The following is a 15,382-nucleotide window of genomic DNA, read 5'->3' on the forward strand; positions in this document are numbered from 1 at the left end:
TCACCTCAAGTCTTTTCTCCCTAGCTCCAAGAAAATTTAAAGAATCTTTCAGTCACTAGCTAATATACTACATGCTTTTGATCCCCTTGTTTCATAACACAGGGTTCATTATACTTATTACTCCATTAATCATAGTATTTTAAAGTGATGTATAAAATACAATAAATCAGTTTTCACAGATGGGTCTTTATTTTTAAAAAGTAATGAAGCACCATTTGGTACCTTAGAGCTACCTTGCGATGACTTCTTAATTAGAAATTATTAGCTGGAAACAGCCCTTAGAAAATAATGCAAGTTTTTTCTCCAGTGTCTTATTTTTGTTTCTTGTTTCTTATAACAGATTTTGATAAACCTGACTTCAAGAGAAGCATAGTCTGCTTCGAAGACTTAAGTGTTGGTACTGTTCTGACTGGAAAAGTTGAAAATGCAACGCCATTTGGAGTTTTTGTTGATATTGGTGTGGGAAAAGCAGGTTTGATTCCAGTGCGAAACATAACAGAAGCAAAGCTTTCTAAAGTGAAGAAGAGAAGAAGCCTGGGGTTAGGTCCTGGAGAAAGAGTGGAAGTTAAAGTGCTTAATGTTGATATTCCTCGATTGAGGATAACATTGGATCTTATTCGTGTTTTATGAGAGGGTGTTTTATGATTGAGCCTTCATTTTAAAGGTTAATAATGTCAGCAAGGTTGTGGAGATTCATGCATTTAATGAGTATGTTGAAAATGAACAAATCTTGAAACCTTCAGCCTTGCTGCTTTTTCTCTTTTTTGTTTTTTTATAATCTAACAGTTTTTCCACATTTCTTGAATCCTTTCTGTTAATAATTGTTGGAACAGTTTACTGGATTACCTCCAAGCAACCTTGTTATTTAGTCTGCAGTGCAAATGAAATTCCAGTGGACTGTTAGACAGAACTCTTATCTGTTCTGTCTGTGCAAGATTTGCTGTCTATATCTTTAGTCCGTACTGCACAAGCAGACACATCTACTGCTCCCCTTCAGGAAAACAGCCATTTGGTTTGCCTGTTGATTCTAAAAGAAGGTACCTAGGTGGAGAAAAGTGGTTCTTTTTAAGTTAGTGATGACATCTCCTCAAAAGTAGACTGAAAAAAGAGTATCTGCTAATACTATTGATGGTTCAGAAATATTTGGCTTTAATTTATTTAAGTAACATTATTAGGAGGTGTGTTTACCTGTCTTATTATTGCTTATTCAGTTATTGATTAACACTCAGATGTACCTTGGGGTTTAAGGAACTTTGAGCAAAGGTGTCAAAAGACATTTATGTTGTTCTATACTTGTGCAAAATAAAAACATTTCTGACCATCTTTTCTCAGTGTACTGGTTCTACAAGTGATTTAACAGTCCTAGTTCTCGTTCTTTCCAACACATGCTCCATCAGTAACACTTCAGCTTGAGGATGCACTTGTCTGACCTTCTGAATGGTATGCACTTTCCTGAGCGTTAATACCCGACTACAGTCTATGGCCTGATGTTGTTCCTGATTTAATAAAATAGTTCTAGTATGTCTTCGACTCCTTTAACTTGACATTCTTTTTTTTCCATCTGTGACATAATGTTTTTTTCTGCTTGTTTTGAGTGGAGAACAATTTTTCAACACTTGTCTTCACACACTATGCTTGTGAAGGCATGATTCTCCATAAACTTTTTGCTGTTTGTAGATGCTTGCAAAGCTTTTCTAGACTTCTGTTTTAATAAGAATGCTCATTGTTTTCTGCTAGGAGTGCCTAGCACATGAGTTTTGTTTCTCCCCCCTGGAGACTTTTTGTTTTGGTGGTGTTTCAAAGAGTTTACCAGTTTGGCCAAGTTTGGAAATTACAGTCAGTGGTATAGCAGCAGAAGACCCTCCATCAACAGCAGATGTATCTGGCCTTCCCAGGGAATTTTTGGTGTATTGGACATTTATTCCTTTGAAGTAATCAAATTTCCCTGTAAATTGGCAGAAACTCCTGTCTTTAACAAATGAGCATAGACAACACCTATAGTGAATGTCAAACATCTTTGGTGACAATGTTTCTAACTACAAATGTACAAAGCTGTTGGTGCAGGGACTATATATTAGTCAGGGAAAGGTTGGCATTATTTATCTCCTAACTCTGTGCTTTAATTCTCAAAATTAAGAGTGAGCTGTGGACAGTGTGTTTGGAGACTATGGAATTATGTAGCAGACAGAAGAAAGGAGACAGATCTTGCTAGCTTCATTGCATTTGTCTACCAAAGTGGGAAAAAAAAAAAAAAAAAAGACGACTCTTCTCTATGATGTGAAGGTCAGCACAGCTTGGAAACATGTTTCTCAGGCTTTTTGAAATTTTCCTGTGATAATTCTGCAAAGCAGATTTTGTTGGTATGCAATTAGAAATTGTGGTACCATGTTACTGTCTTTGAAAACACAGATGCAAATCAAACAAGCTGAGGTTATTTTTTACTTCCACAAGCGATGCGTTCACTGATAATGCTGCAGTATTCTCTATCAGTATATCTCTATCGCTATCTCCATCAGTAGAATTATCTGAGTTCTGCTGAGCTTTATATATGATCTCTGCAGTGTCCAAGCATTTAGCAATGAAATTAATTTGCTTGACCTTCTCTAAGGAGATAAACTTGATCTTCTCCTGAAGCTCATTTCAATGGTGAAGATTCAGAGGACTGACCTACAAATCAACTTACGTACTCATGAACCAGTTTGCTTTCTCCTTAGCAGAACTCAGAAGCTTATTCTGTGGCATCACAGGGAAAATGTCATCTCTATGTCTCTGAATTTCTTTAATCACACCAAAATGGGAAGTTTATGACTACCAATGTCTTAAATGTCTGTAGCTCTGCAAATGTAATCCCATTATTCGTCAGCTAATTCAGTGTCTTAACCACTTCCCCCAGTATTTTTTTCTTTGCAAGTTTTTTTTATCTCTGCCAGAACATGGGCATTATAACACCCTAATGAGAATCTAACAAGCATGAGTATGTGTTCATATGACCTTCTCAGGTTTTGTCAGATCTTTGTCTAGAGATTTTAAAATTCTTCCTTTGTAATCAGTTTTCCTTTTGAGCTCTTGTGGCTTTCAGATTTCTGACATCAAAGCATCTAGACTGTTTTCTCTAATTCATCTCCCCCTTCAGTTTCTAAACCAAGAAAAAATTACTATTTGGGTGCTTTTTCCCATTTCACTATGGAGTCCAGTCTTCTGTAGTCCTTAAGAGTGATGCCTCCAAGATTTAAAATAGGCGAAAAATATCCTCCATCACAACCTTACTTACATGTTTCAAAGTACAGTTTCTCAGGGGAAGATTTTAGTGAGTCTTTAAGTCTCACTAAAAGTTTTACTTTTGCCTCAACCTGTAGGTTAAGGCATCCACTCACTGTTCCACCTCCCCACAAGAGAATCCAGCCCATTGATCTTAGCTGACAATCTGCTTTTTCAGTCCCACCCTCACTCAAATAGTCTGGTATTTTGCAATCACCTTCCTCCGATATGCAGGCCCATAAGAGCTTCTAAAGATTTCCTGTGCTTTAGATGTTACACAAAGGAGAAGAATTCTACCAAACAAGATGGCACTTGCATGCCTGGCTGTAGTAATGCAAATCAAGAGTTTAAAAGCAGCCATTTGTTTTGGTTTTATTCCTGCCTCGGGCAGTTTTAGACAGCATATATCAATTTTCCAGAAACTTGTCAACCTCAGGAATGATTTAGTATGCTGTTAAACATAATAAAATCAATAGGAAAACAAATAGAATTTCCATGAGGAGCAGACGGTTGGAGAAACTTGTCCATATGGCATATAGACATGCTGGAATTCGGGGCTTTGTGGGGTACTAGTGTTAGAAAAATTGCATACCAAGCAAAGGTAATGCATAATTCAGGAGAACAAATAATCTAACAGCTTTGTGGTAGTGCGTCTTGAACTTGGTGTCTGTATTTATTTAACAACAAATACACTTAGAAACTCTGCCTGGAAGCTACAAACCAAACATGAATCATATTTGCCTAATTTCAGAGCTTTGTATAAGGAGACTCACCTGCTCTGAAGCAAGTGCGAAGTTCTCGTTCAGCCTGAATAGCACCTTTGCTTTTCTAGCCTTTCTGAATGTAATTTATGTAGCTACGTGGCTTTACTTAAGGACACTCAACTTCAAGACTATCAGTCCTGTAAGAAAATAGAGGAAACCAGTTGATTACTTTAGACCATGTTACTCTGTCACTCTCTTTTGTTCAAGGTTTCCTAATGAGCTGTGAGGGAGCTGGTGTCCCTCTGGGTCTATGTAAAGTCTAGGCAAGTCAGTAATTCCATTCCTCCCCATTAGAGACCTTCTAGAGGGTTGAGAGCACCTCAGTTTACTGATCCCAACTGTTTTTCACCCTCCTCCCAGGCATGTAGAATTTCTAAGAGTTAAGTGTTTCATCTTGAGAAATCCTTATGGATCCGTACTCCATAAAGTTTCACAAGTAACTGATATGTCTGTGTTTCTTACAGCAAACCTCAGTGACTAGTTTTTAGATAACTTTGGTTGCCTGTTTCCACTCCAGCCTCAAAATGGTCCCTTTAGTGAATGTTGCAACTGTATGCCAGCTACAGGTACCTCCTGGGAAGAGGCTGTTGAAGAGTGTTGCATACTCAGAGGTGTCTCTAGGAGCTGACCAGTCACTTTGATCTAATCTATGTGGGAACTTTGGTTGGGTATTTTTCCAGATGGACATAAATGATAAAGATTTTCTGCAACTGATGGTAATTTCTAGAGAGCTGGAGTTGAATAGCAAATCATAAGAAGTCTGTATTGCACCACAGACTTTACTAGAGCTTCTACAACTTGGAGATGAACAGTCAAAATTCTTCAGTCTAGGAGGGACCAGTGCTGGAGTATTGCTTCTGTGTGAGCTTGTACAACACGGTTTGCTGATGTTAATCAATCTGCTGGCTTTAATTCTGTTCCTGTAGCTCTCAGGTCTCCCTTGGGCACATTCTAGCTGCATTAAGAATCCTAAGAGATTGTCCACTCTTTGGAAGTGAGAGAGGACTGGTGTCCATGCCCAGAGCAAGATAGCTCTCATCACATTGAGAACTTTAACCAAAAGTTCAGGGTAAAGCACTCAAATCTCATCTCGCCAGCTCTCTGTCCTTGACAAGGAGCTAACAAGCTTTTAAAATTGACCTGCTTATCCCTTGTTTCACCGGTTAGAGCTTTTTCTTATTCAGCTTGTTCTAGAATTGAAGAAGATGAAGGCATGTTCAACACCGCAGTCCAGTTAATATTATTGGGAACTTTTCTTTGTTTTGTCTCCCTCTCTTGTTCTCCTCCACGGGGAGCAACAATGAGGGGAATACACAGTAAACTGTGGAGCCATATGTTTTCTTTAGCTTTATTAAATCTAGTTGAGTTCAGGCTTTTACTTGTTGTTTGGCTTCAACAAGTAATCAGGAGACCACCACTTCAGAAAAGTCAAAGTGTTATTTTTTCTTTCCCTTACATACCCATTTATGCTACTACACTTGTATGTTACTAAATGAAAAGTTTTCAGTATGCAGTCAGCTAACCTGGAGTTTTGTGTTCTCATATCTCATCATCAGTCAGGTTCCTAGCAAATATTATGCCTTTATTTGTGGTCAAGCTACGAATAATTTTTTGTGTGTGTGACTCACAGTGAAGTATGTGGAAATCATGTCATGAGAAGAACTATTATGTTTGGGGGTCATTTACAAAGACTGAATAGAAGTGAAATCTTGGGGAAGTATTTTCACCTCAGAATTGAATGTGTGGAAGAGCTTGGCAGAGAGCGGAAACTGCCACATACCAGAGGCTGTATATTGGCACTGTGACTGCTTTTTTGTGTGGTGAGAAGAGCTGGGGGGGAGGAAAGGGGAAATGGAAGGAAATGGAAGGATTTGGGGAAGAACATCCTGGAGATGTAAATTGTCTTATGGGAATGAATTTAAGATTATGAAATGCAAATCTAATAATGTAATGGTAATGTAGTAGTAATAGCATCTGAGCCAGTTTATCTCTTAGTCCCTGTACCTCACAGGAAGGTAAAAAGATGAAGCATAAGTGTCTGTTATAGCTAAAGGAAATTGCATATCTCGTATCAATGCATATTGCTACTAAAAAGTAGTATGCAACCATTTGGCTTCAAGTGGAAGAAACAAAGTATGTGCTGTGAATTGATTTGCTACTCATTTCCCAGTGTTACTGTTTCTAACTAGTTTATTACAAGTAGATGAATCCTTGCTCATCAGCACTTCTGGCTGAGAGAGTGCAGCTGTCTTGTGTAGCACATGTGTCGTCCATCGACACAGAGGGCTGGGAGTGCTCTGGGACCATGGGCAGTTGCAGCCACCAGAATTTTTACTCATTTATACCTAGTGGGAAGAGTCCTTGAAAGAATAGTTTGTCAGAACTTGCTTTGATTCCTTGAAATTAGCGTGCTGCTATCTTCAGTGCGTGGGGATAGATGCAGAGCCAATCAGAAGCTGAAAATAGCAGAAAATTCAGCTATTTGTATACTGGGTAGAATTTTTTTCTAAGAGCACATAGCATCAGTGATTTACGATCTGCACTGGTGATTAATTTTTTTATGTAAGCACTTGCTAATTAGCCTCTAAAGAAATTAAATCTATGCTTACCTGAAAGACCATCTCTCCTGGTGTGCTCCATGGCTGAGATAGTTATTCAGTTTTAAATTTGAGCATGTACTCAGGGTGTTGTCTCTTACGGACTGTCTTAATTTAGCACTGGTCCAAAGTAGCCCATGTATATTAATCTTCAGTATGTTTTATGAGGCCTTGTGTTTTCTAGGACACACAATGAATGATAGTCTAAGAGCTGAAAGAAACATCTTCCAATATTTTCTGTTCACAACTCTTAGTTTATTGTGGTGATGAATATGTGGGCACTATTCATGGAAGGGAAGGGCAGGTGGTAAAGCTTATGAAATGAATAAAAACATTCAAAATTACATAAAAGGAAAATGTCTGCCTGACAGTAAGAAATCCTTGACAGTCTCTGTCACAGTCTGTTTCCCACATTTCAGAGTATTAAGCTTCTCACTTGGATCAAGTTGCAATAGTGTGTTTCTTGGGGGAACAACATCGCTTTGCCTGCCTTCCATTGCTTGCAGACTTTACTGGACCAGTGACAATCTGGTGTTTTTTAGAGACCAGCAAAACAATGATAAAAAAAATCCCTCCTATGGGAGTGGAGCTTCAACTCATCTCCAAAACCAAGACTGCCTGCGGTCAAAACCCTCTGAAAGAGTTCTGCTCCTTTTCTAGTAGAGGAGGGGCCTCCTCAAGTCTTCTCTTCTCTTCTCTTTGCTGAACAGTATATCACCAGTTTACTGTTACTTCTCTATGCCAGTCTGCCAGTCCTTTTCCTTTTTATTTTTTTTTTCTCCCCCTTATGCTCTGCAGTGAGTTACTTACTCCTAAGTAAACCAGAGCACTGCAGAGCTTTATTTTCAAATGTAAGTACAATTTCATTATTTCAGCATATGTTCTATGTCCTTTAAATGTAACTTGTATCTGGGTTTGTTGTGAGAAATACTAGATACTTTTCTTGTAATCAGGGTGACAGTTACGGTATTAACTGATTTGGTGGTTATCAGATCACAACCATGTGGGAAGGCATAACTCTCTACAGACTGTCTGTTCAGGGAGAACTTCTTCATATTGTATGGTCTTTACATGTGGGAAAAGGTAATAAATGATTGGTGCTTAAATTGACAAACCAGGCAGCTGAAAGCTGGGAAGTGTTTAAGGGTGTTCTTTGGAGTGCCCATCCTCTGTACTAAGCGAGGCATGGGTTCCACAGGAGAGGTGTTACATGATTACTTCATCTGAGGCAAGGCAATGGTGTAGTTCAGGGGTTCTAAACCTTTCCTTCAACATGAACCCCCTTTAAATACCTTTTGTGGCCATGGACCGCCAAGACTTAATTCAAGATTTAAAGCACTAGACTGCATCAAATATTTATTTAAATTTTCTCATGAAGGGTCATCAAATTCGGAGAGAAGGGGAAATAAGTTAGTCTGTTAATGCACACACTCCTATTACAATATCTTTATTGCAATGATTCCATATGAATTTAAAATAATAGCATCACTCTTTTTGCTCAAATGGCCCATTTTTTTTTTGTATTTTAATGTGCTAATTCTTAATTTGATGCCAGTTTTTACATTCAAATTTGATTAAAAGTTTTTACAATTCTCACCTCCCACCTTGTTTGTCTGTGTTCAGTCACCATATATTTTTGTTTACAAGTCCACAGCCACCATTTGGAGGAATAAACTTCAGCCCCATTGTGGCCCTAAAGAGGGCCATTGGGTTAAGAAAACGTCTTTAAGAGAAAACCCACCTAGATAAAGTGGGTCCCACCAAACATACTATCACATCAGGGCAGGTGGATGGACGGGGCTTGAGTATGAGAGGAGTATTGAGGGGAGGGGGCTGTGGGAAAAGGAGGCACAGTGCTTGCCATGGGCCAGACTAAATGTTTCCAGGCTGGACATTCCCCACCCCTGCTTTAAGCCTTTGCAGACCCTCTGTGACAACATCGCAGCCCCTCAGGGGTCTGTAGACCACAGTTTGAGAACCACTGGTGTAGTGCATATCCATAGCATAACTGTAAGAGGCCATGGATAAGTATAAATGGTATTTTCTAGCTTCTGATTGCTTGACTTTGCAGCCTGAAGGAAGGTCTTTTTCCAGAGAAGTTATAATGTCCTTTCCTGGCTTGCTCTTTAAATGAGAGACTAAAAACTCGTTAGAAGCAGAAGGTAGGATGGCAGCCCTGAGTCCAGTTTCCACTGAGTTCAGTCTCGTTCCATCACAGACATCACAACACAGGATCCCTTTCATAAGCATATTGAGTCAACTTTTAAAACCCATTTGGCAATGTTACCCAACAGAAGCTATTGATTTTATTCTGTCTATTAAAAATAAATAAATGGGGAAAACCCCATCCGAACTTAGACACATTGTCAGTGAACTGGGATTTCAATTGTATCCAAATGGGAGTGTGACTGTTCAGATGGGATTTACATGAAGGTGGTGTGTTTCAGCACAGGCGAAGCTGCACTTCAGTAGTATCAGCTTCCTTGTCAAATCCACAGAAGCTAACAATGTGGACTGTAAAAGTAGCGTTAATTACAATATTAATGTTGTTAGCATTTCCCACTGAAGCACTGCTGATCATAATAAAATGAGGGACCTTGGCCTTGGAGACAGACTTTGTTAACTTTGTATTGCATGTAAGCACTTACAGCATTCCAGGAGCTCTTCTGTATCTTGATGAGTATAAAAAAAAGTATAATTGTAGCTGAAAAATGAACGACCAGTATACTCATTGCAGAACAAAAATATAAATATGTATGCCATCTTTGTTCCATTATTTCATTTCTGTTTGTAAACTATGTTCATAAACAAATCCATTTTGTATATTTCTGGCTAATTGCTGGCAAGAAAGACGTAAATATGTCTAGAAATGGACATGCAATAAACAAACTGTCCAGAGTTTTTTAAAAAATGTATTTTGGTGGTTTTAAAAATAGGATGGTTTTGGTCAGCAGATCTTCACTCTGCAGATCAGAAGATCAATGTGCCAAGTAATGCTTTTTCACATTGAGGGTGAAGGTTCATAGTTTTCTACTAGTGCGGAAAACAGAGACAAGATTTTGGTTTTTATTTTCCTAGAAATATCTATGGGAATTACTTATTTAAAAGGTTAGTTAAATGAAGCTGCACCTTAGCAACATCTACTCCAGACTCTGGTGACTTTTCTAAATTTTTCTTTTATCCTCCCAGTGGCTTTAACACTTGTAAAATTCTGATTTTGCATACTTCTAATAGCATCCTAAGGGAGCAAAGCTCATCTCACCAGTAAAAATAAAAAAAAAAAAGGATGGCGGGGATGGAGGCAAGAGGCACAAGTATACTGTGTTATTTAGGTGTGTGTTGTGTTCCTACTGCATCCTGCAGAAGCACCTTTGTTATTTTCTCATTCAAACTCAGCTAAACAGTACTTCACTAAAATAATTCTTGCAGGAGATTATACCAAATGGAATAGGAAAATTTTACTAAGTAAAATGTTATCAATGGAACAGAGATTGTCTGTTCATCATGCTTGGAATATATTGCTTTGTCTAACAACTTGCCCCAGCAGGCTTATAATTGTGCTCTCTCTGAAGACCCTCCCAGCTGCAAGACCTGATTGACGGAATCTGTGGGCAGATGCACTTGCCAGACTCCAATAAAGATGGGGCCTTGGGAAAATCTAAGGCAATTATTGACGGGCAGCAATACACTAATCAGACAATTTCAAAATTAATCCCACAGTCCCTTACTGTATTAGCTTTCCTCCTTGTTTGTATTTATACAGCAAATTCATGACTTCAGTGAATACTCTCCCTTCCAGCCCAATTATGTCTCTCTGAGGGTATTAAATTAAAAACAGAAGAAATATTGAAAGTGGCTTGCAATTAGTTTCGTTAAAAGATGGTTTGGCATTTGCAGGCTGGAGTTCTTAATATGATGCTTGATAATAAAAGTAAACAGGATTTTTTTTCATCGTGCAAGCAAGGCAAGTATTCCTAATATGCCTTGTTATAAAGCGGCCTATATATAATGAGAGAAAAACGTGATTTGATTTTGGAGTTTAATTATATTTTCAAAAAATTCTTCTAGAGTAACTGACAAGTCCACAGTGTCTCCAAATAACGTAAATAGATTTTGGTTTGTGCATTTTGATTTATCTTTATCTTGTTTTATTTTGATCACTTTATAACACAAAATTGCATTGCATTTGATTATAACCTGCCTTTTAAGTGAAGGCTGATCCAAATAGAACATTTCTTTCACACGGAAATGAAATATAGAACCATCTTCATGTTATGACTGTTTAAACATGAGTCTCTGCCTATAGTCCTTGGTCATGAACTCTGTATCTCATTCTTTTAAAATTGGAATTCTGTATTGAGTTCCTGCAGTGTCTGAAGAGTTGTTCCTGCATATCTGAACCTGAATATAGAATTTATTTTTTTATTATCAAAAACATGCAACCAAAGAGAGATATCACTTTAAAGGCATTATTTTGTATCTTTGCACTGCAGATGGCTATTGGCTTGGGTAGTAAGAGCACTGTGCACTTCTACTGTTTGACACCTGGTAGGAAACATACAATATTATTTTTTGTTTATTACTGGTCAGTTTGCTTTAAAGTACAGAGGAATGAAAAAACAATGAGCCAATCCACTGGAAGTCGATGGGCAAACTCAGTGTACGTGTGAGTTGGAGACTGCTAAACAAGTGCTAAAGCCACTGAGAGAATAAAAGAAAAATTTAGAAAAGTCACCAGAGTCTGGAGTGGATGTTGCTAAGGTGCAGGTGCTAACTGTCAAAAGTGTAGAAAGTATTTCCAAGTTGAGAAATATGTGGGGCAGGGATATGACTGAAGAGGCTTAGGCTCAAACCCTTCCTGGGTAACTTTGGTGGGTTCAGCCAATTTCTCTGTATCTCAGTTTCCATCTGTATGCCGCCTTGAATAGGTGCAAGGGAGGGGGGGGGGGGGAATGATGTGAAAGTTTTATTGGGTTTTATTAAAAGTATAGAATTGGTATCATTTTCCAGTATAAAGAATAAATAATTCTGTGACAGCAGAGCTGGTTGTCTTTTCATCAGCTCCGCGTATATTTACTAAAAATATAGTGACAAACATGCAAACTCATCTTCTACTTTGAACAAAAAGATTGAATGAACAGTGTCCATTTTGGGTTTTTGTAATCAGTCAAAAGTTTGGATTGATTCACAGGCATGGAGGACAATTCAGGCAGGAGTTATACTTTAAGTAAACTAATTTCTGGTTATTCAAATGATTTCTCTAACTCTCTTTCCAGAGCTATGCAGTCACTTGTCGTGGAATAGGGCTACGATATGTCAAGGAATAGGGCTAAACCACACTTGTATGGTTGGATACATTTACACAGAAGATGCAGCTCTGGAGACACCAGGGTACAAAGTTCCTTTATACTCCAGTGTCTAGCAGTGTGCCTGCAATGATGCCAAGCTGCCTTTCCTAGTGCAAGCAAAATCCAGGATAGAGCTACTGGTAGGCCTTGTTTTATATTACTTTTATTTGATTTATTGCAGAAGTTGTTAACACCCCATAGTCCTTTGAATAAAATAAAACAAGAAAACCTATAAGACTCAGCAACAACATAAGCCAGGGAGCCTTTCGTCTTCATTATGAACTAATTCAGCTGTTGATTACCTAGGGATTAACACCTCCATATATAACAAAAGATGCATTCTGTGAGTAGGAAGCTCCTTAAGGTAACAGCTCGTGCAGTTTGGCATATTTCAGTCTAGTTTAGGAGGACAGAGCATGAAAAGTGGGAGGTTAGCAAACAAGAAAGATTATCTAGTTTTCTACCCACCCTCCCAAAGGCATCTTTTAAAATCTATCAATTCATCAAAATGATTTCAGATGAAATGGTAAATAAGTGCTTTAAAAATCACAGTTGTTGTTGAGAAAGGAGTACATGATGAACTAATGTCACAGCTCGATGATGAGCTTAGTGGAGCTTTGCCCTTTACCAGGGGCCTGAGCTTGAAGGTGTCGGAGCCTGAAATCCTTTAGTATAACTTAAATAATATTTTAGTAAATGAGCACACCTCTTCACATCTGCCTAGAGCCAACAGATCATGCTGCTATCCATGGTCATTCCTTTGTCTTCATTTTTATATGTGCAGGTGGATTCAGAGCACTGGCTTTGCATACACTACCAGCGGGTGACAGCTTTTGGCTATGGTTGACCTGGGTTAAGTTAGAGCTGGTGACCAAAAAGTAAAAGTTGGTGTCACCAAAGCCTGAAGTTATTTGTTGCCCTTTAGTGGTTGCTGGTTCTCAAGCAACAACAATTAGGTTTGTGTGGCACAATAAACAAAAATAGTAAGTGCATTCATATGGATAATGTAAAGATTAAAGCTCTTGCACTCTCAGCTGCACGCTGAATAGTTCACGTTTTTATATGCTTTTAAATAAGAGAGCTGCGTAACATGACCCTCTAGTTGAAAGGATGCAGAATCGCTATACTCCCATCTGGATTATTACATTCAATTTAGGCCACATGAACTCCTGTGCTGAAGGTGTACATCTAAGAAAATGGTTGCGAATTGAGCGTGACTTGCATAAAAGAGCAAGTTGCACCTATTCTCTCTTGAAAAGCATCTGCTTTTAGTTAAAATCACAGTTGGCTTGCAAGCCAGCCATGGGGCCCCCATCTTCTTTTCTGCATCACCCCACATTCACATGCTTAATATACTAGTAATTTTATTATGGAGCTGTGGTCAAGACTCTATGGCTAAGGTTGCAACCAGGTTCTTTTATAAGCTCTGTTTTTTGTCTGCCCCACTAGAGCTTTCACTAGGAAAATTGACTTGAAAATTGGCAACATTCACTCTGCACTTCATATCCATATATTTACATTCTCAGGCATTTTTAATTGTCATGCTCTCTGCTTTACTGCTCTTTCAACTTTAATGTTAATTATCGGTCTCCACTTAAAATTAAGCCTTTCTTGGTGTCTTTTAATTATAATAAAGCCCTAGGCACTTGGGTTACTATGACCACTGCATATTACACTCTTCTTGGCTGTGGCCCTCAGTTGCCTTGGTATGGCTTATTTGTGGACTAGAAGCTCTTTGACTTTTCACTGAATTCATTTGAGCATGTTGAGGGTCCCAGTCTGCAATTTAAACATCTTCCTATTACTGCAGTAAAAATAAATGATAATAAACATTCAGAGAATTTCACGGGCACCACCTGACTCCAGTTGAAGATGATAGGAGAATTTCCACCAACATCAACAGGAATGGTGTGCAGCTGTGGCTTATTTTGTAAATGACTGTGGATGCTAACTCATCCTACCACCTAAACTAAACCAGTGGTGTTTCCCAAGCATTGTTTCCTTATCATTGTAAAAACTGAAATCACATTTTCTGGCAAGATACTGAAAGTCTGCACACTTGAGTGTAGGGAGTATGTGTGTAGCAGAGTTGATCACTTATCACTGGCAGTTTGTTTTGAAAATTATGCTGAATTTGTGAAAGTGTAATGCAAGTAGTTCCTTGTTTTCTTTTTTAATTTACTGTTCTCATCACTTTTTAAATGCAAAATCCAGTTTTGCTCACAGGAGCTAAGTAGTGGTAGAGGATTTGCAAGCAGCCAGTTGCCTCGGGCACCTTAGTCTGTGTTCCAAAGTGAATTCAGATTAAAGCAAGGTAGAAAAGTCTCAGTTTAAAATGCAGTAGCTGTTGTTATTCCATGGGAGGAGGAGGACATTTTTCCTCTTCAGTCCGGTCCAGTTTCATGCAATTTCTGAATAGCTGTTCCTGACAATATATAGGAAAGCTGTCAAGAATCCTACATCCAAAAGTGACTTAACAGCATCCGGACCTCTAAATAATTTACATTTTCACATTCAGCATCCTCAGTGTACGAAACATTATTTAAAATGAAGCAGGATCTTCTGAGTGCTCTACAGTTTTTTTCAAATTTTTACCTAGGTTCTATAAATACATAGGCTCTGCAGTCAGAGAGATTTAAAATTGGTGAGAGACAAAATAATCTGCAAGAAACAACAAGTCATTTGATATTTTCAATGGAGATCTGATGAAGGCCAAAAATTAAAAAACAAAGGGAAACAGAAGCAAATCTGCTGCTAGAAGAGAGAGAACCTATTAAAAATAGGGCTAAGAGGGTGATGGTGAAGATGGTAAGGGGAGGCAAGTCTGAAGAAAGCATGGGATGTGGAATGGGAGACATTTCGAGGCAAAGGCAGAATGGATAGACATGAATGCTATTGGGAATGTTAGTTTGGTCTGTAATACCTTATTCTGAAAAAAGTATACTTTTTTTAAAGTATGTAGATTTTTCTCCTCTTCCACTGGATTGTTTGACATATTGGTTATCTCATTTGTGCAAATTTCTCACAACGAATTAATTGACTTAATTGCAATGACTTGCAATGACTTAATTATTCAGACCTGAGACCACAGTAACTGTAGCTTCAAGCTTTAAACAGGCCATGGTATTGTGATGCAGCAACGAACCACACATTTGCCAGAGAAATTTAGGAAGTGCTTGGGCTGTAGTTGTAGCTGGATGATTCCAGAAATCTCCCTCAAGAAGGACTTGAGGAGTACGTAGAAATTGGCCGTTCCTACTTAAATGAGTATAGCTAAATAGCAAAACTCTCTGGAAATTCTTTTTTTCAGACTTGGTGTAGTTCACTCCTCTGATCTGAAAGATAGTATGAAGTAATACTGTATTACTGCCAGCCTATTGATTGAGATGGTACATTCCCTGTCAAATTGCACATT

General features: G+C 38.4%; 1 protein-coding gene across 1 annotated transcript in view; it reads left to right on the forward strand.

Moving 5' to 3' along the window:
• SRBD1 (S1 RNA binding domain 1) overlaps positions 1 to 1,454 on the forward strand; it is a 132,247-nt gene extending 130,793 nt beyond the window's left edge. The window contains exon 23 of the mRNA XM_074925888.1: positions 341 to 1,454. Within this exon, the coding sequence (XP_074781989.1) occupies positions 341 to 630 (290 nt within the window). The 3' untranslated portion in view covers positions 631 to 1,454. The remainder of the gene's footprint in view (positions 1 to 340) is intronic.
• The last annotated feature ends 13,928 nt before the right edge of the window (positions 1,455 to 15,382 follow it).

Source organism: Athene noctua, chromosome 1, assembly GCF_965140245.1.
Source record: "Athene noctua chromosome 1, bAthNoc1.hap1.1, whole genome shotgun sequence".
NCBI lineage: Eukaryota > Metazoa > Chordata > Aves > Strigiformes > Strigidae > Athene > Athene noctua.